General features: G+C 43.1%; 1 protein-coding gene across 2 annotated transcripts in view; it reads right to left on the bottom strand.

The window, feature by feature from the left end:
* The window catches only part of LEPR (leptin receptor), a 30,838-nt gene extending 20,471 nt beyond the window's left edge, over positions 1 to 10,367 (bottom strand). The window contains exons 1-4 of one of the 2 annotated variants that reach the window (XM_071436922.1): positions 10,149 to 10,367; positions 6,652 to 6,710; positions 4,313 to 4,606; positions 3,213 to 3,330 (exon numbers count right to left, since the gene is read on the bottom strand). In XM_071436922.1, coding sequence (XP_071293023.1) covers positions 3,213 to 3,330; positions 4,313 to 4,606; positions 6,652 to 6,691 — 452 coding nt within the window. In that variant the 5' untranslated portion in view covers positions 6,692 to 6,710; positions 10,149 to 10,367. Of the gene's footprint in view, positions 1 to 3,212; positions 3,331 to 4,312; positions 4,607 to 6,651; positions 6,711 to 6,977; positions 7,071 to 10,148 lie in introns of those variants that run through there. The other variant, XM_071436923.1, reaches the window with a different exon arrangement.
* Between the last annotated feature and the right edge of the window lie 9,571 nt (positions 10,368 to 19,938).

The raw sequence follows: 19,938 nt of genomic DNA, 5'->3' as shown, positions 1-19,938 counted from the left end.
GGAACTGGCCATGATTCACCAATTCCATTTCCATATCCTGCCCTGATTAGGGAGGAAAAGATCAAAAAACTGAGAAGAATTATGGAGGATGGGAAGAGCTCAGGCTGGGACTGCAGGGAGCCACTCCTGCATCATCCCAGCCCCACTCCCCCCATCCCTCACTGATCTTTCTGCATCCTGGGATCCTCTGAGGCTGGCAAACCATGGAATTTGGGCAGCCCTGCCCTCCCAGCTCCTGTGCTCTGCAGGAAGAGCCCCAAGCAGGTCCATGTCAGGGTATGCTTTACATTTATTAATGCTCCAGACAGTCCATCCTGACATTCCTGCAAGAATTCTCACCAGGACTCGCAGACTCCAGGACACAGGAATTATGCTGATGGTATCTGGCAGACACAGAGCTCTGAAATTACTTGGAATAATTTGGTTTTTCTAGATGTGGCTCCGCTGTTTTCTCCTGAATTTCCTTTCAAAAACTTTGCAGACTTTGCTTTGAAGCTTCTCTGCCTTCTCCTGTTGCTCACAGATTTTACTGGTCTCCAAAAGCCACAATCAATCCATGAAAACATTTTTTTTTCCTTCAAACCACGTCTTTGATCTGATCTATCTGGAAAGTGGTTATCACCACACCAGCCCTTCATCATTCCTAATAATTATTTCAATTTTTAACCTTCCAAATGGACTTGTTTGCACCCAAAATAAAGCAGTGTAAAAGGAGAAAAATGCTAAAGACCTCCTCTCCTGACTTATTAACCCTCACAAGCTGAGGAGATTTGGGCTCCTCCACCCAAATCCTGTCACAGAGAGTTCTTTTTGCCAACACCTTGGAAAAGAAACATGCAGGAAGGTCTAAATGTTTTATATTTATATTCAACCCCCTTCAGAAGGTGATGCTTCTCCTGCTAAATTCACCTGTGGCCTCGTGGGGAACTTGGAGACTTTCAATGAGATGCTGCAAAATGTCCTGGCTGAATTTCAATCCAGTTCTTGCAATTGCAAAGAAAAAGTAAAACTCCTTTTAGGGCAAATTACCTGAATTTTCAGGAAAGGTCCATCCCAACCAGGTGGTTGTGAAATAGGGTCACCATTGTAAGTCTGCTCTCACAATATTCCCATATCCTTTTCCAAGCACTGTCTTGACTGGGAAAGGATGGAGCAAAGCTGTCTGGGGCTTCCAGGATTTTCTCCATAAATTTTTCCCAATGTTTTTGAACAATGGTAGCTCTAGAAAAATCCTTATTTGAAGAAGCTGCCCCATTAAACTGCAGCAGATCTGAGGGCTGCTGAGCTCATCAGTCTCTAATGAGAGGTTGATTTTCTCTGGCTGGAGAGGCTCAATGCACAACTGATTGAATGATTTATCCTTAAAAAACATGGGGATTTAGGCCCAGAGCTGGAGGAGAGCCTCCCAGGTACTTCAAATAAGTCCAAATATGAATGCAGCCTCATGAGCTCAAAGGGCAAATGATAATCAGTGCTCAAAATTAAACCAAGGGGATCCCTGAGGCTGAAGATTCCAGCTCATGGAATTAACCCTGGGCTTTACAGCATTCCTGGCATCAGACAGCTGGAAAGATGCTTGGTAGACAATTAACCCATTAGTCTAATGAAGCTTTGGAGTAACCTTTTCTCTTCTGTTCTTTTGGAATAACCTTTTCAATGCCCCATCCTGTCCCTCACTTGAGCCTCTCACAGGGCACTGCCATGGGCACAACAGAACATTCCCATTCCTGCTATTTCCAAGCAGGAAAACTGTGGATGTGGTAAATAAGAGGAGACTTCTCTAATGCTGGGAAAAAAAGAAAAAAAAAGAAAAAAAAGAAAAAGCTGTGAGAGACCAAAGCTTTTCTGTTGTAGATTCTCCTGTATCATTATTTTTGTGCATTGCCCTGCATGTGAGAATCCTGGCTGGATCTCCAGACTCCCAGGGAGAAACACATGCCAGGAATGCATATTTTTAAAACTGGGAATGTTTTCAAGGTATTTTGGCTCAGGAATAAAATGCTAAGGTATCAGAGAGCCAACAGGGAAAGCTGTCACCTTCCCAAAGGTTGAAATGCTTGTGCTTGCTGCTCCCCCACAACACAGGGACCCTAAAAGGAAAATATTCATATGGAATGTGGGGAGGGAAATGAGTTCTCCAAGGCTTTGCTTTGCTTCTCATCTTTGCAGCAAAGAGGAATCAAACAGAGATCCTGCTGAGTCCACAGGGCCTGCTCTCCTAAATTGCATGGAGCTCACTGAATTCCCTTCCTAACACAAGGAACCTCTTCAGCCCAGCTGGGGCTCCAGGCTGGTGGCATCCCAAAACAATTCAATGTGGAGATTTCTGCACTGGGATCATTGCAAAGCTTCTCCTGTGCAGCTGAGCCTGGATGGAGCAGAGCAAAGGCAGAGCTGCTTCCCCCACAAACACCCATGGAATGGAATTTCAGGAGTCACAGTCATGAGGAGCACTGGAAATGGGAACCCACCTCAGCAAAAGGGGATTAAAATATTGTGTCAGCTGAACAACCATATTTATTCCTAAATAATACATTTGGGTTCTGCTCTGACTACAGCGATGATTTGTGCCAAATGAGATCTGGCTCTTCAGGAAGTCCTCCTCTATAAATTCAGCTAATTCAACTATTTCAGTTTATCCCATTTCATCAGGAAATGAAGTCTCTGTGTGTCTCTTCAAAGCTATCAATAATCCAGAAAAAAACCAGGGTGGTTTCATGGTATCAAACAAATCCTTTTGCAACCAATGTGTACCAGACCTGCCCATCCCACAGGCAGGAGGATTCCATCTCTCAGCATTCCTGGGAATATTCACCACAGTGCCAATGAGATGACAGCAGCATTTGCCATTGGATCACATGTAAAGTACCACAGTCACCTCAAGAGAGATAATGTTATGGTTAAAAAAAAAATGCAGAACCAAGACACTGAAATTAAGAAATTCTAACAACAAAGATACTTTAAGAAGTCAATGCTGATTTCATTAACAGATTTTAAGAAACATGGGAAGGACAGGGAAAGGGGATTCTCCTTTCCAACCGTTTTTCATTCAAATAATCACAAACTTTCCATCTTATCCAGGATTACTTTTAGACAGGACAAAGTAAAATCTGCTGAGCTAAAGCTCCCACCATGCTGGAAGCTGGAATGTTGATGTTTTAGGAGATGCCTTCAGTTTTCCAGAGGGATTTAACAGTAAGTCCTGTACTTACCCAGAGTATAAAAGATTCACCTTCAGGTCAGCTCTCAGGTCCAGCTTCAAAAGCTGCAGGTTACAAACCAACAGGTCCAGCCTGCCTCTAATCCAGCATTCCATGTTCCAGCTCCAGTCTGGACAAAAGAAAGGGATCACACGTTTCTGAACTGCATTAAAACAAAATAAAAGACTTGGATGGAAGTCACTCACAAAGATATTCCTGAAAGTGAGGCTGCCCCACAGATGGGAAAATATTAATGAATAATCTGAGTTGGGCACCTTAAACACTTCCAAGGCCCACAGTCCACGTGGTTCTGCAGTGTCATGATTAAAGAAGGAATATTTTTTACCTAGATTTAGGGACAAGGCTGCAGGGTGAAGGAAAATGAAGCTGCTGGTGGTTGCTGTGTCCTGGGAAGTGGCACAGCCCCAGCTGGGGATCTGTGGAATGAAATTCTACCCAGTGAGGTCAAGGAGATTCCTGGCAGCAGGATGCCAGCTCCGTGTTCCTCAGAGACAGGAGGAGAAAAAAATCCTTGGGAAAAAAATCCTAATCCATGTACAGACATTTACTGCACATTTATTATTTAAAGCCTCATAATTCATGTAGAAATGATGCCATTTGCTCTCCATCTCCCCTGCCTGCTGATGGAGTTTAAAGCCCACATCCACCAAAAATATTTAAAATATTCCTCACAGTGTCTAAACTCCTTTGAAGATCTGGGTTTATGTCCTCTTATGCAGTGCTCCATATTTTATTCACAATTCCCCTGGAAAAACAGCCAACTTTTTTCTTCCCTTTTGAAACTGTGCTGTACAATTCCTCCATCTTCCACTACATTCTGAGGAAGGATTTTAGCCCCCTGAGAAAGAGTTTTATCCTCCTGAGGGAGGATTTCACCTCTCTGAGGAAGGATTTTACCACAGTGAGAAGGATTTTACCACCCTGAGTAAGGATTTTGTCACCCTGAGTAAGGATTTTATCACACTGTGTTGCCTGCCCAAGGTAAAAGTGAATCCCCATTAATCCAACCCACCCCTCTCCTCCCAAATAACAAAAAACCCTAAATATTTTTAGAATAATTAACTCCTTATGCCCTTGAGTGCTAAACCCACCTATTTTCTGAGGAGCAGAGAGATTTATTTCTGAAGGAATAAACTTCCTTGCCTGCATGCTTGCTCTGTACAAAGAACAATCAATGCTGCTGGCACTCCAAAGGCAACACAGAAAATTTTCTTCGTTCATTAAATGCTTGATTTTGGGTGCTCCAAGCTCTCTCCTCAAACCAGACCAGGTCCCAGCTGAGAAAGGGCTCAAAAAGGTCTCGTTCAGCAGCACACAGGGCAGGGTGAAACTCCTGGCAGGAACTGGATGGACCATGCAATGGGCAGCTGCCATCTGAAGGAAGTCTGCAAATATAAAGGGGAAAGCGTTGGAAATAAAAGGAAAAGTTCATCTTTTTGAACAAGTAAAAGGGAGTGGTGGATGGGAAACAGAAATAGGTAAAAATCAGGTTGTTTCTGGGGGTTGTTCCCTGAGGTAAAGACAAAATGAATAAAAATATCCCTTCTAGGTAAAGACAAAACCACTAAAAACATCCTCTCTGAATGGTGTCACAGGTGACAGATTCCAGATTTTACCCTGCCCTCACTGCACCTAAACTTCTGCTTTCTCAATCTCTTGAAAAAAGGCAAGGCCAGGATTGCAGGCAAAGCATCTCTTTGGGGTAAATTGGCTTTTATTAACCAAAACTGCAGTGAATCCTGAACTGGGTGTGAGTCTCATCTCCCCATGCAGGGCTGGAACAGATCCCCTCCAGCTCTTTTACAACAGCTCCATTTCAATACAAATATAATCCTGTTGTAAATATGAAACATAGTCCCACTGGAACTGTGAAATAAAAAAGGACAATATTACTGTGGGTGCAACTGCACAACCCCAGGGCATTATCTGGGAAGTGAGAGGCAGGAAAATGATAATTTTTTTTTTCCATAAGACTTAAAATAAAACCCCTCAGAGCACATTTGTTAATGTCATAGCTTGAATTGTGCTCACAATGGCTGAGAGAAGGATGGGCAGGGAAAACACTGTAAAACACTCTGAATTTAAAGATTAAAGCTCTGCTTACAGCAGGGCATGGGTGCACTTTGCATTCTGGTCAGGAAGGGCAGAAATTTTAAGCAGTTCATTAAATAGAAATTAATTGATGCTCCATGCCTTGCCACAGCCAAGATAAGAAATGCCAGAATATCTCTGGCACTGTTTGATTAATAGAAGTTCATAATTCTCCAGCACAGAGCACGAGTTAAATAATACCAAAATATGAAATGAGAGTTGTAAAAAAGCTGTTAAAGGCAGAAGATGCAGAGTGTTATTCTGCAGAGGGTTTTGCTTTCCCTCCATACAGAGTTTGTGCTGCCAGGCTCCTGCAGGGCTCTGCTCCTCCCTGCTCCCCCACTGAACAGAGTTTGTGCCCCTGTAAATCCCAGCTTCATTAGCCTCCAGCAGGAGGAGTGCAGCAAACAAACTCTCAGGCCATAATCCACGATTCAAAAAGGACAAAAAAGTGACACAGAGCAGGACAGAGAAGCAGCACTGTCCCCAGCTCATCTCTTTTTCTAAGGAACTTCCCCCTCGTGTATCACAGATCATCTCCAGGGATTAATTAAATCTCATAAAGTCAAAAATGTGCTCAGCCCCTTTCTCCAGAACCAGAAAAAATGAGGTTAAAATGACCCAGAGGAAGGCCTGGCTTGCAGTGCTGTCCCCAGAGCAGCAGGGCCATCAGATGGTGACAAACTGCCCTGAAATTGCCAGGAAATCTCCCTGGAGCATCCAAGTTTTCCAGTTAAAGCTCCTCAGTATGTTCAGATCACAAAAAGTGCTTAAAAGAATTTCAGCAATGCAATATTTGATACTGAGTGGATAATAGTACATAGAGAACAAGATAAAAAGGTGTTTATGTATATAAAAGGTACCTAAATCTAATGATTTATTCATCTTTTTGATTCCTATTTTGTAAAGATGACACAAATTTTCCAAGTAACTCCACTGGATTACAGGGTCTGCTTTCTCCAGCAGAAACCCTTTAAATAGTCCTTATTTTAATACAAAAAATTAAAAAGGAAGGCAAATACCAGCTGTCCTTGCAGAGCAGATGCCAATATTGTCAGAGGCATTTCCCAGTTTATTAGTGCAGCATTTGGAGTGAGCTGAGCACCCTTTGGCAGCCCTGGGGTGCCCCTGGAGCAGGGATGGCAGCATCCCCCAGGGGCAGAGGAGCTCTCCTTGCACTTCTGGGCAACAAAACAAACTCCCCACAAGCTGTTATCTCATCAGCTCTGTCCAGGGCATTTATTTGGATGTGTCCTGACTCAACATGTATTTGTTAACAATGTTCCCTGATCTGAAAAGTTGTCCCCATCAGGGTTTTGGGATATTTTTAGTGACTCACCCATCAGCACAAACATGGTTGGGATGATTTGCCAACACATCTTGTTTTGTAGAGCTGACCTGAAAAACACACAGAAAATTAATGAAGGACTTATAATTATCAGTCTATTATTTAACTTCAGTGCATTTCAGTTCATTTGGCGCTCACACCTTTGTAAGCAGAATCATGGAAAACCACAATGGTTTGGAAAGGAACTTAAAAATCATCTCAGTCCAACCCTCTGGGATGGGAGAGACACTTCTGTCTACACCAGGAAAGGAAGAACAGGCCAGAAAGGGAGAAAAAAATCAGAATTTTTCAAGTGCAGCAGACACAGAAGCACTCACTCATTCCAACAGTGAAGACTTCACTAAACCTTACAGCAACATTTCATTATTGTTCCTTCACTTCAGATACTTGGTTCTTTTGTATTTTCATCCAACAGTTACATAAATTCTGCTAAAATCAAAATTTATTTTTATAGTTAAAGCTCCACAGAGGAGAGTTTGGCTGCTCTCGTAGTCAGGAGCTGAGTGCTGAGTAAAACCCACAGCTCAAGTCAGGCAGCAAATGGCAGGGTGAGAAATTCGAGTCAGGGAATCCCTCCAAAAGGTTCCATTCCTGGAATATTTCTCAGGACAGTTTCCTTGAGAACATCCCTGGAGCCAAAAGAGGCAGTGCCAAGGTTATGTAATGCACTTTGGGGCTGCATGTCCTGGAAAATAGATTTATTCCTACATTCCATATCCACCTGAAGCACAGCCAGCTGCCCAGGGGTGCCACAATTCCCAGTCCCTGGCTCCTGCCCGCTCTCCCACAACTCCAGTGGAGCTGAATTTCTCCAGCACTGGGCTCTGCAGGATCAGCCACCCCCATGCACCTTCCTCCCCATCCACTGTGCTTTTTCAGCTCCATTTTCAGCTGTTAAAGAGGGAATCTCAGACTTTTCCAGTTTCAGGGCACAGTTTGGCTCTCAGCACAGCTGGTAGGTGCCCACCTCACCTGTTCCTTCTCCATCAGTTTATTTCTGCTAGAGAGCCATGAGGGCCAGAGGAATTATGGAGCTATCAGGCCATTTCACAAAGATACAGACAGGAATTATTTCCAAAGAACTGAAATTAGTTAGATTTTCCCTCATTTCAGAAGCAAAAAGTACCTTTTAAAAGAGTTTATTTGACATAAATATACATTATAAAAAGTACCTTTTAAAAGAGTTTATTTGACATAAATATACATTATAAAAAGTACCTTTTAAAAGAGTTTGACATAAATGTACATTATTCACACTATTAAATTATTTAATAAGAAACGTGTTTCTTATTAATAATTATTAATAAGCCCGTGTTCCTCTTTCCCAGATGCAACAAAAATCCCTGTCCATCCTTCAACCACTTCCCAGCAGGAAACTGGCACAGATCACTTCCAAGAAAACTGGACATCCATTTCCAAAATGTACAAAGTTATCCATAGGCCCTGGGTGTTAGGTTTCCCCCATGAAATACCCATTTACACTGAGAAGAAAATAAACACAGAGCCCCAGAACCCCATACGGAAGGAAAATTATAATTTCTATGTAGTTTAGTGAAGATAAAGGTTTTTTAATTTCCTGATGGAAGGGGGAAAAATTAAGGGATAATTTCTTCATGGAAAGGGTGGTCAGGATTGGAAGGGGCTGCCCAGGGAGCTTTGGAGTCCCCATCCCTGGAAGTGTCCAAGGAACTCCTGGAAGTGGCACTCGGGGCTGGGGACAAGGTTGGACTTGATGGTCTTGGAGGGCTTTTCCAGCCTTAATGATTTTGGGATTCTGACATAAACATGGCCAGACAGAGCAATCAGAGATTAAAAAATCTTCTGATGTCATCACCTATAATTGAATAGTTGGAGGAGAAGGCAAAAGCACTTTTCAGGCCAGCCTGGGATCTCCTGTCACATCCACCTAGGCTGGCTTTACAGAGGTGCTTTTCCAACAACATTCCTGACCAAAGCCAGGGCTGAACATCATCAAAAAGCCCTGAAAGCTTCATGGCCACAGCACCAGCCCCTTCTCTGTTCAAAGTTCAGCCTTCCTTGGGTAAACTTTGGGTAAAAAGAGATAAATCCCAGGGCAGGATAAATGCACTGCTGGAGCAGACAGGATTCCCCAAAATCGTTTCCAATGAGAGCAGTGAACTTGCCAGAATTCCTTATTCCACTGTAAGAAAGAGTACAAGTTTTACAGGAACATTTACAGGGAACAGGAAGCTAAATAAAGAGAATTATTACAACTTGTAAGCTCTGTCCTGGAGAGAATAAATGAACACAGCCAGGACAAATTGGTTTATTTAAGGCTGGGGAAGTGTCCATACAAAAGGAAGGAATTTGGATCCTTTTGAACAAATATATCTTGAATTATTCCAGAACCACTGAGTTTGCTGCTGCTGGGTACAAGAAATTTTCTGATTTCTTATGTAAATGCTATATTCCTCTCCATATCAACCACAGAACAGCTCAGCACCAAGAGTTGGGATTAAAACCAAAACACAGCAGATAGGACAGGCAAGGAAGAGAGCAATGAAATAAGATCATTTTTATTTACAGGACAGGAGAGAAATCCTAGAATTCCCTGGCTTATCAGCATGGGAAACAGGTTCAGCACAACCTGAAATGAGCAGGACCCACAAACACCTGCACTGGGCATGGAAAGCCATACAAACCATCCCTGATTTTTGCAAGCTGGTTTTAAATATTAAAAATCTCCAGAAAGCATAAAAATGTTTTAGCAATAATGTCTATGCACAGCATCTTCTCACCTGTTCTTTAAGGTGCCAAGGGCTTTCCAGTCCTGTCAGTCTGAGCATGGAATTCCATTTGCCATTGAGTACATTAAAAACCATTCTTAAAAAAGAGTTCTGAGAAAGCGGTGCACACAAAACAGAAATGAGTAGGACCCACACTGAATAATTTTGCTAATATTAAAGCTTTAATAAAGGCAGCCCAAGCTGGGCAGAAGCTACAAATCCAACTCTAAACCTGCTGGTGGAGCCTCTCCCCCAAGACTCGACAGCAAAACGTCCCGAACTCCTCAGAGTTCCCCCAGACCGTGGAATTTCTCTTGTTTGTAGTGAAACCGCTCCTCATTCATGCTGTGGATCTGTCCTTCCTTACGAGCAGAGCTCCTGGGATTCCTTGGCACTTAAAGGTTATAATCCCTTATAGGCACGCTTGGAAGTGAAGGGCTCTCAGTGTGTTCATTATAAAATACATTTAGAAATGCTGTACCACTCATTAACTTTCCGAAGTTCTCTTCTATCACAGCTCCCGCAGCATCGGGGACTCACAGCTCACATTCACCCGGATTTATTTTTGTTTTGTTTCCGACACTGAATCTCGGGGAATAGAAGGAGGGAAAGGGCTGAAACCGCCTGGATCTGCGAGCAGGATGTGGAACCGGCAGCGGGCTGTGTTCAGGGGGATGGCTCAGGAAATTAGAGGGGGGAAAAAAGCGGATAAAGAAGAGGATAAAAAGTAAATTCACCAACCTGTTTCTCCTTGCTCTCGGGGTACCGACTGGTGGCTGAAGCGACGCTGGCACGGCGCTGCTCCGACGGCGAGCCCCGGACGGGCGCTTCCCTCAGCCCGGCTCCCCTCAGCCCGGCTCCCCTCAGCCTCCCTCGGCTCCCCTCAGCTCCGGCCCCTCAGTCCGGCTCCCCCCAGCCTCTCCCGGCTCCCTTCAGACCCGATCCCTCCGTCCCCAGCCCGGTTCTCCTCAGCTTCCCTCGGTTCTCCTCAGCTTCCCCCGGTTTCCCTCAGCCCCGACCCTTCCGCCGCCCCGCCCCGGCCCAGCGCCCCGCCCGCCCCGGCCACTCACACGGGATAGCCGGGAAGGAGCTGGGAAGGGTTTGAAACACCGGGACCCTCACACGGGATAGCGGGGAAGGGTTTGGAGCACCGGCACCCTCACATGGGACGGCCGGGAAGGAGCAGGGAAGGGTTTGGAGCATTGGACCCTCACACGGGATAGCGGAGAAGGAGCAGGGAAGGGTTGGAAACACCGGGACCCTCACACGGGATAACCGGGAAGGCGCAGGGAAGGGGCTGGAGCCCCAGAAGATGCTGAGGGAGCTGGGAAGGGGCTGGAGAATCCCTGAGGGAGCCGGGCAGGGGCTGCAGAATCCCTGAGGGAGCCGGGCAGGGGCTGCAGAATCCCTGAGGGAGCTGGGCAGGGGCTCAGCCTGGAGCAAAGGAGGCTCAGGGGCCCTTGTGGCTCTGCACAGCTCCTGCCAGGAGGGCACAGCCAGGAGGGTCGGGCTGTGCTCCCATGTCAGATCAGAATCTCCTCCTTGGTGTAAAACCACCGATGCTGAGGAGGAGCAGGAAGGATAACAAGGCAGCAGGAAATAAAATTCCTACAGACACAGCAGGAGGGAGAACCTTGGAAGAGTTAAAGCCCATCTTGTTCCACCCTTGCCACTTTCCACTAGACCGGGTTGCCCCAGGCTCATCCAACCTGGTCTGGCACCTCTTAATGATGTTCATTAATTCAAATATCTCAAGACCTGGTTGTGCTATAATGCACATATCCATTATCTGCTGGCTCTAATTGGAGAGCAGTTGATATAAATTACCGTTAACTCCACAAGTAATGGACTAAATCACATTTTTGACCCTTTCACACTTCAGCGTTGGAGGAGTTGACAGATGTAAAGCAATACCACGTATTTAACAGGAGCTTGCAATTAAAAAAACAACACCCAAAAATTATTTCAAGCAAGGACTGAGCCCTGCTAGGAAAGATGGACCTTTGATTTTGCTTGTGCTCATCTTTTTGTAAAAGGCAGCAATAATTTAGAACCAGTGAACTAGAGACTGAAAACTCCCAGCCAGGCCCAGCTGAGGGTTTTACACAATGGTTTTTCTTCTCAGCAATATTATTTTAAAAGAAATGCAAACCCACTATCTCTGCTTCATGAGGTATAAAGAAAAATATTTTTGTTTCCCTTTTGCAAGCTCTTCTCAAGTAACCAGGCTGGAACTATCTTTTGGGTGGTGTAAACACTTCTCCCATGAGCAAACCCACTGATTGGCTTTAATTTATTTATTGACTTTCTGTAATTCACAACCCATTTCCTCAAAGCAGCATCAGCCAATTTCGCTCCTTATTAAAAGAAGCATCTCTAAATTGATAAATTCTATTTTTAAAATATTTCCTGATTCTAGTATGGCAGTTTGGGAAATCTGACTCAATACAACTCATGTCTGAGGTTAGGAAGCCACTGAAGCTTTCATATCCCAGACTTTCACAGCATAAGCAAAAGCTGTCAAAAGCTGCCACTAGAAAATCCTTTTATTTAGAATATCTTGAGACAAACATTTGACAGAGTTTTCTTTCACTTCCCCATGTGCCACTGCTGTTCAACCAGCCAGGAAAGAAAAATCCTCTACAAAGCCTCCACTAGTGCAAATTTATGTATTTTTGAAGGTTTTTTCCCCCCTGTAACACCTAAACTAAAACTTCCTTGAGCTTAATCCTCTTGAGGAAGACAGAAGAGAGGTAATTCCTCCTTTCAGAGGTCTTTGACGTGTGTTCCATTGTGCTTTCACCCTGATCATCCTTTGTGTAAACTTCAATTCCAGTTTATTCTGTCTTTCTTTACAGACCAGCTTTCCTGGAGGCCCCTGAGGCTGAGCCCTGACAGGATCTGGGAACCCAGTGGGATCAGGGAACAGGGACAGGACAGGAGGCTCAGGTTGGACCAGCAGGAATTTCCTCGTGGGAAGGAGATTTGTTCAGATAAATATCCATTTCAGAGGTTATGACATTTTAGAGGAGAAAGTATTTGGTTATAGTTTAAGAGTAGTTATAAGTTTTTTTGTTATAAGGTAATATATAATTTTTAAAAACTAATAGATAGTTGTTATAGAATTTTTTTGGCTTTTTAATTTATTATTTTTATTTACTTTTATTGTATAGTGGATATTTTTATTTAATAAAATATTTTAATATTATTTTAATAAATATGTTCTTTTAATATTATTTTAATAAAATAAAACTATTATTATTCATAAATAAATATATACTATATATAATACATATATTTGTTTATGTTTTTATAATTTTAATGTTTATTATTAAACATTATCTTTATATAAATATACATTTTATATATAAATACATATATTTGTACATATGTTTTTACAATTCTTTATGTTTTTATAATTAAAAAAATTTAGTTATTTTACATAACTATATATTATATTATAATTTTTATTATTTTATTTATATCGTTTTTATTTATTTAAGGTATATTTTTATTTATAACTATAGAAATATAAGTGTATGATTTTTTTTTGTTAAATGTTTGTGTATTGTATTTTTAGATAAGGTCAGGCCTTGGCAGGGGCTGCCCAGGAAGGTTTGGAGTCCCCATCCCTGGCGGTGTCCCAGGAATTCCTGGGGACAAGGTGGGGATCAGGTCCTGCTGGCCTTGGAGGGCTTTTCCAACTTAAATGATTCTAGAATTCTACTACTTTATTTTATTATTATTATAAATTAATATTTTATTGTTATTTGACATCTTGCTGCTCAAATGTTTTCATCCCTGTTGTTTCTCTTCATGTTTGAATTAGCTCAGCGAGTTTCCATTTTGCCAGTGCCATTTTGCCTCCAGGATTTTCAGTTTCTCTGTGCTTTATTCACCAGGACATGGAAATCCAGGATGTTCTCCAGCCTCAGCACAGCATCCCCTCTGCTCAGGGCCTCCTCTGTTTGTGGAACCAGAACAACTTTTGGAGAGGCTTTTATTATAAATATAAACAAGGAAATGTTGGTTTTTTCCTCTCAGCCTCCATGTTTCACCTCAGATTTTCTCTCTCAAAGCATTATAAAAATACCAACGGGCCAGAAGCCTTTCAATGAGTTTCATGTTGAAAAACAACAAAACACCATAAAATACCAAGCCCCGAGTGGTTTTGCAAAGCACATGAGAAGATTTCAGTGACCTATGTGCATGTTTTGAATCTCAGTGTGAGCAAGACACACAGAACTGTTCTCCAACAGAACAAAACTTCAGCCTTGAGGGTTTATTTATTTTAAAAATGTGACATTAAAGCAATTCCTTCCACCAATTATGCAGGATACAGTCACAGAGCCTCTGTGTGGCAGATGATAATAATTCCCTGATCTCCTACAAATCAAAACCCCTAATCCCCTGCTCAGCTCTCCTGAGTCCATACCCTCCTGCCTGGTTTTCCATCCACATCGATTCTCTGAGGAGCAGCAGAGATGCCAGGCTGGGTTTGGGTTGGAAGGGACCTTAAATCCCATCCCATGGGCAGGGACACCTCCCCCTGTCCCAGGGTGTCCAGCCTGGCCTGGGACACTGCCAGGGATTGCCAACTTCTCTGGAAATTCTATTCCAGGGCCTGCCCCCCTCACAGCCAGGAATTCCTTTGCAATATCCAATCCAAACCCACTTTCCTTTTGTGAAAAATGCATGTATTTTATGATTGGCTTCTTGCAAATATTAAAATGAATGTTAAATGTGTTATGTCAGAAAGTAATGCTGTATTAATTTTTTTAAGTAGTGTGTTAAATATAGTTTTAGGTTATAACAAAATGTTAAAATAGAAACTATGCTATGTAGGATACTTTTTTAAAGAGAGGACTCAGAGTGAGATAGCAGCCACAGGACACCTGAATCCTTCAGAGAAACAGAATTTATTGCCCCATGATCAGAAGAAATGAACTTCTTCCTGCCTCAAAGGCAATGTTAGGATTCAGAGGAAGCAGCTGACACTGCCCAGCCAGAATCCTGTGTTTGAATGGAATTTATGCATCATGGATGGGGTGTATGAATATGCAACAGGCTGTTGTTTTTAAGGGTTAATCCTCTGTTAACGTGGGGCCTTTTCCGGGCTTATTTTGCCCAGAAAAGGTACCCGGACGTCTGTAACTCTTTGTTTTTATTGTCTAATATTGTCCTAATCCAAATTGTCCAAATTATTATTACTCTAATTATATTACTATCTTTATAACCATTTTATTACTATTAAACTTTAAAAACAAGGGATTGGTGTTTTTCACACTTTCAAGGTGAAGCCATTCCCTCTTTTCCTGTCCCTCCATCCCTTGTCCAAACTATTCATCTTTTAGGCAAAGAGCACCAGGAGTTTGCACAACAGCAAGCACAGGGAAGTTTCCAAAATGAAAAATACGAGCACAGAACCTATATATTCACAAGACATGACTCTTCATTTATGCAAATCTGTAATTACTTTATAATCACAGCATGGTTTGAGAGGCAGAACTGACACTGGGCCAGGAGGGGCAGAGCCACAGCAGCTGCTCATGGAGAGGGAAGAAGGGAAAAAGGGAGGAAAACCAAGTGGCACCAAACAGCCTTGGCTTCCCAAGGGAAGTTCAGCTGAACCTGTGGAACAGCTGATGAACAGATAATATTTCATAATATATTCTTTATTTTTCAATAGTTAAGCTCTGTTAGGAATAAGCTTTTGAGGGAGGCAGAAGGGAATGATCTACAGCAAATTTCCATCCCTTTTTAAGCCTTCACATGGCTGCACAAGAGGTCCCAGGTAATTAGTGCTGTCACCATTAGTGCAGCTTATTTCCCAAGAGCCACGGTGTCATTTGGCAAAAAGAGGATCCTGAGTGCATTCAAGGGGGAAATTGCAGCAAAATATACAAGTTTGGCCAAAAAAAGTGGTCCTTGAAGCAGCAGGCTGTGCAGTTTAACTTTCATTTTGACAGGCTGGATGTGTTTGACATGTCTATTTAATGGGCTTTTAAATAAAACCACTGTTACTATAGTAACATTTACATCAGAGGTTGTGCTCATGCTGCCTCTGAGGTACAGAAAACCAATCTGCTCTGCTCACCTTTGTGCTTCACGCCGATATTTTACATGGCAAAGCTGTTTGCTAATAAATAATTTCCTTTTTTCAGAGTATTTTCCTTCTCAGCTTGGAAATGAGGATACATTTGAGCTGGTTGGCTTTGCAGTGACTAAGCCCTGTGTGTGGGAACAGCACTGCTGGTGCCAGGGAGAACAAGGATTGCAGAAATAGGGATCTGCAGCCTGGGGAAATCCATGCTGCATCCCTGGAAGGGTCCCAGGCCAGGCTGGACTCTTGGAGCAACCTGGGCTAGTGGGAGGTGTCCCTGCCATGGGAATGAGATGGGCTTTAGGGTCCTTTCCAAGCCAAACCCTTCCAGGACTCTACAGTTCCATCAAATAGGACAAATTTTGCTTTTCTTCTCCTCCTTGAGGTTTCCCTGGTCCAACTCTGCTTTCACTCAACAGCACCAGAACATTTACACAGCAAAACATGACCCTCTTTAGGTGAGGAAATGAAAGCACCCAGGGTTCTCAATTCCCCTAAAAAGACTTTTCAGTCATGCATGTCCTAGACAGGAATTAGCAGCTGGAAAATAAAAAGGACAAGGGAAGAGTGAAGGACACCTCTCCAAGAGCTTGACTTGATTTTCCTTCTATTTTTCTTCCTGATGAGCATCATTTGCAATCAGCTTTTAGTGCAAACGTGCATGGATGGGACTTTGGAAGAACCCAAACAGTGCTGGCCATGTAAAGCCAGCTTGGCTGATGTCACAACCATGAAAAAACCAGGACTGGCTTTGAGTCCAAAGCTTTGTTTGGTCTGTTATCCCCAGAGCCCCTGCCAGGGTGACACACTCAGCTCCATCTCAGGCAGGAGAAAGCAAACACCACGACTTCTCCCTCAGGGGGTGGTGCTGGGGATCTATTTCCAGCAGCACTTGAGAAAAGCTGGCACCAATCTGGGCTCTCAAGTGGGAGCTCACACAGAGACCAGGAATTCACAGCACAGAGCTGGCACAGAGAGAAATGCTGCAGAAAAGGGGAAGGTATTTTAAATAAATGCCTTCATTAAAAAAAAAATAAAATCTAGGCTTTTTATCAATTTAAGCATTTCTAATCTGTCAAAAATTCAGTTTGTGATAGTCACAGGCTCAGAAAAAATATCAAACGGGTGGTTTAATCCAAATTGAGGCCACTTTTGTGGTTTTGGCTATGGAGAGAGGATTTTACTTAAATGTTTATATCTCAGTGATGAGTTTCATCCAACATGAAATAGAAACCCCATCTACTCATGCCCACAATATAAATGAATCATGGAAGGGTTGGAAGGGGCTATAAAGTTTTTTTTAAATGCCACCACTTTTTCATTAGAGCAGGAGAAGTTTGAAAATGGGTACAAGGATCCTCCCCCACCTTGTCCCACCATCCCAAAAGAGAAAAAAATATTCCTAAATAAGAGACAACCTCACACTTATTTCATCCCCAAAGGGAAAGAAAACATTGCTAAATAAGAGACAACCTCACACATCCTTCATCCCAAAAGGGAAAAAACATTCCTAAATAAGAGACAACCTCACACAGCTTTCATGGCTCTTTTTTGCTGCATTATTCTCAAAAATCAGATTATTTCACCTAAACATCAAGGGAAGTGCTGGCATAGTGTCCAATTTTAGCTCCTACTAAGCACAGGTTTGGGCACTAATTTTTGGATAAATCCTTTGAATATTTGAGTTTCAGTGTCCAAAATCTGGCAGCATTTCATCCCTGTTTAGTGGGAGTGCAAAATGGCTGGATCCATCTGCTGAGATGTTGATTTTCTGCTTATTTTCTAGATAATAATAGGTGAGAAGGAATTGTGTGAGGGGAAAAAAAACACAGGGATATTGAGTGTGTGGTGGGAAAACAGGAAAAACTGGGCTAGGAAGGGAAGATATGGGAAGAAGCAAGAACGAGAAGCAGATGGATCCTTCTGGGGTGGGAATGATGTGTCCAGATAGTGCTGGCACAGAGCAAGTGTGAGTGAAGGGATGATCCTAGAATTGTGACAGCAGAGAAAGGGTCAGGGACACAGAGTCCCAGCAAAAAGGGGTGAAATCTCTGTGAGAGGCACTGGGAGGCTGTGCCCTCAGATTTATGGGATGGTGGGAACACTTGGATGCTGGATTCTGAGGTTGTTCCCTCTTTATTTGGGAGGAAAATGGGAGCAGCACTGCCTGGGACAGCCATTGGCAGTTTTTGGTGCCTCTGGAGCAGGCTGGGAGCAGCTGGCCCAGGGAGAGGGGTGCTCTGTGTGCCTTCCCCCCCAGGAATTCCACATGGGAATGTTCCCTCAGGCAGCAGCACTGATGCCTTGTGTAGGCTGCCCTGGAGCAGAGGCTGGGCAGAGCTCCAGAATAAAGCAGGGATTTATTCCAAGCATCTCCTCCATGGATCCACCTTGGGCAGCACCCAAGATGAACCAAAATGGCCCCAAAATGCACGGCCGGGCACGGGCTCTGTCCCTGGGATCAGTTCTGCTCCATCTGCACCTTGCAGTTCATTGTCCCATTCCACCTTTAGCCCCTGCAGTCCCACCCTGCTTGTTTTTCTCTCTCCAGCCCACGGGGTTTGTGCTCCTGGGCTGAGATTTGGATCATTTGTCCTTGGTGCCCAGCTGGAGCAGGAATTGTTTTGTGTCCCTGCTCTGTGCACAGAGCTCAGCATCCCCTGATGTGAGCCCAGCCCCACACACTAAAGCAGCACAGAATGGGAAAATGGAAAAGCCAAACCTGAGGCATCAGCAGCAGCCTTTGCCAGGTGCTCCTGCAGGGGGAGGGAGAGGCCAAGGCACTGCTGGGGCTGGAGGAGTGGGGATGAGCAGGGCAGGGATCAGCTCCCCAAAAGGCAGAATTCCCAGGGAATCAGACAGGAATTCCACACCCACAGTGGTTCACACCACACCAGCCAAGAGCAGAACATTCAAATCCACAACCTACTGCAGCCTCCCCTCACTCCCCAGGCCCTGTGCATTTAAAATGTCATTTTTGGACTTTTAGAGATGCTCTACATCTCCAAACTTTCCCTTATTGATCAGGTATTTGTGGCAAAAGGCCTCCCTTGAAGGCTGCCAAACACAAATCTGATTTGATTATTCAGTGCAGACAGGTTTTCCCTTCAGAAAGGTCACATTTATTTAATTTATTTATTTAATTCCATCCTGGAGCTGGCTGCAGGATATCTGAGCACCCCTGAATCATCCCAGTTCAACATCAGCTCTTTCCCTCCACATCACCACTGCTATTTCTTTGTACATGGGTTAATAAGAGATAAAAATGACTATTAAACTTGATTAATAACACTAATTTCAAAAGGTTTCATTTTGGGGCAGGAGTTTTGAGGTTTAAATGGGATCAAATCCTGCTGCCACACTCAGTCTCCAAATAAAAATACAGCCCTAAGGAATGACCTATTACTGCCATTTAAAAGTTAGCTACTATTCATTTAATGAGATTACTAAAAGTGCTACAGGAAATCAGGTGTTGACTGACCCTCAAAATGAGTTTATCTCATTACCTGCCCATTACAGAGCACAAAATATAATTACTGCAGGAACTTGGAGCACCTCACACAAAACTGAAGGGTCGTGGGCAATAAAAGCACTTCAGTGTCAGACAGGTGGCAGAAAATTGGTTTTGCCCTTTGATTTACTTAAAATTCTGCAAAGAATCCAAAAGTTTGGGATCTATTTGGAAATTATCTCCCCAAACTGATTTTATTTCTGTTTGAATTCTTCCCATCAGTAAAGGAAAAGAGAGCAGTGCTGTCATTCACAGTGACTTCCATCACTTGTCAGAAGCATCACTGCCTCAACATGAAGATGAGACTAAAATTAAGTTAATTGGGCAATTTTCACACCAAACCAAAGGCCACACTTTAAAAATACCTCACAGCCCACAAAGCTTGAGCAGCCATCTCAAACATCACACAGTAAAACAAACACATTTCTTTTCCAAGACAGTAGCAGTGATGAAAGGTTTGTATTTCATAACAATTGTTCTGACATTAAAAACCTTCCAAATATGACAAATCAACCCCTGTGAAAAGGCAGAGATACCTGTGATCATCCTCAGGTGTCCAAAGGGAGGTGAATAATCCCAATCCTAATTGAGGAGATTGGCTGCATCCTAATTAACTTTCCACATTCTCACCTCTGAGACTTCCAGATAAAGGCTGGGCATTTGCAAATTGTGTCTAAGGACTGGCTGGCTCTTAAGAGATCCATGAAAACTGATTTATTTTCTGCTGTAGATTTTAATTAAACAGCAAAATATTTGTCAGGAATGCAGTCTTTAAAGGAATGGAAAGGAAACCCAGCATACTCTGAACTGGTTAAATTAGTTTGTATAATCTGACTTCAAAGATAAAATTTATGTCTGTATGCAGGGGAAATATTCTGCATTTCTTAATCTGTTAAAATTAAACAGAGCAGAGTTTG

This window comes from Agelaius tricolor, unplaced genomic scaffold (genome assembly GCF_023055355.1).
Source record: "Agelaius tricolor isolate 1412-34295 unplaced genomic scaffold, bAgeTri1.0.p SCAF_11, whole genome shotgun sequence".
NCBI classification, from domain to species: Eukaryota; Metazoa; Chordata; class Aves; order Passeriformes; family Icteridae; genus Agelaius; species Agelaius tricolor.
This window is presented reverse-complemented; position numbering and strand designations above follow the sequence as displayed.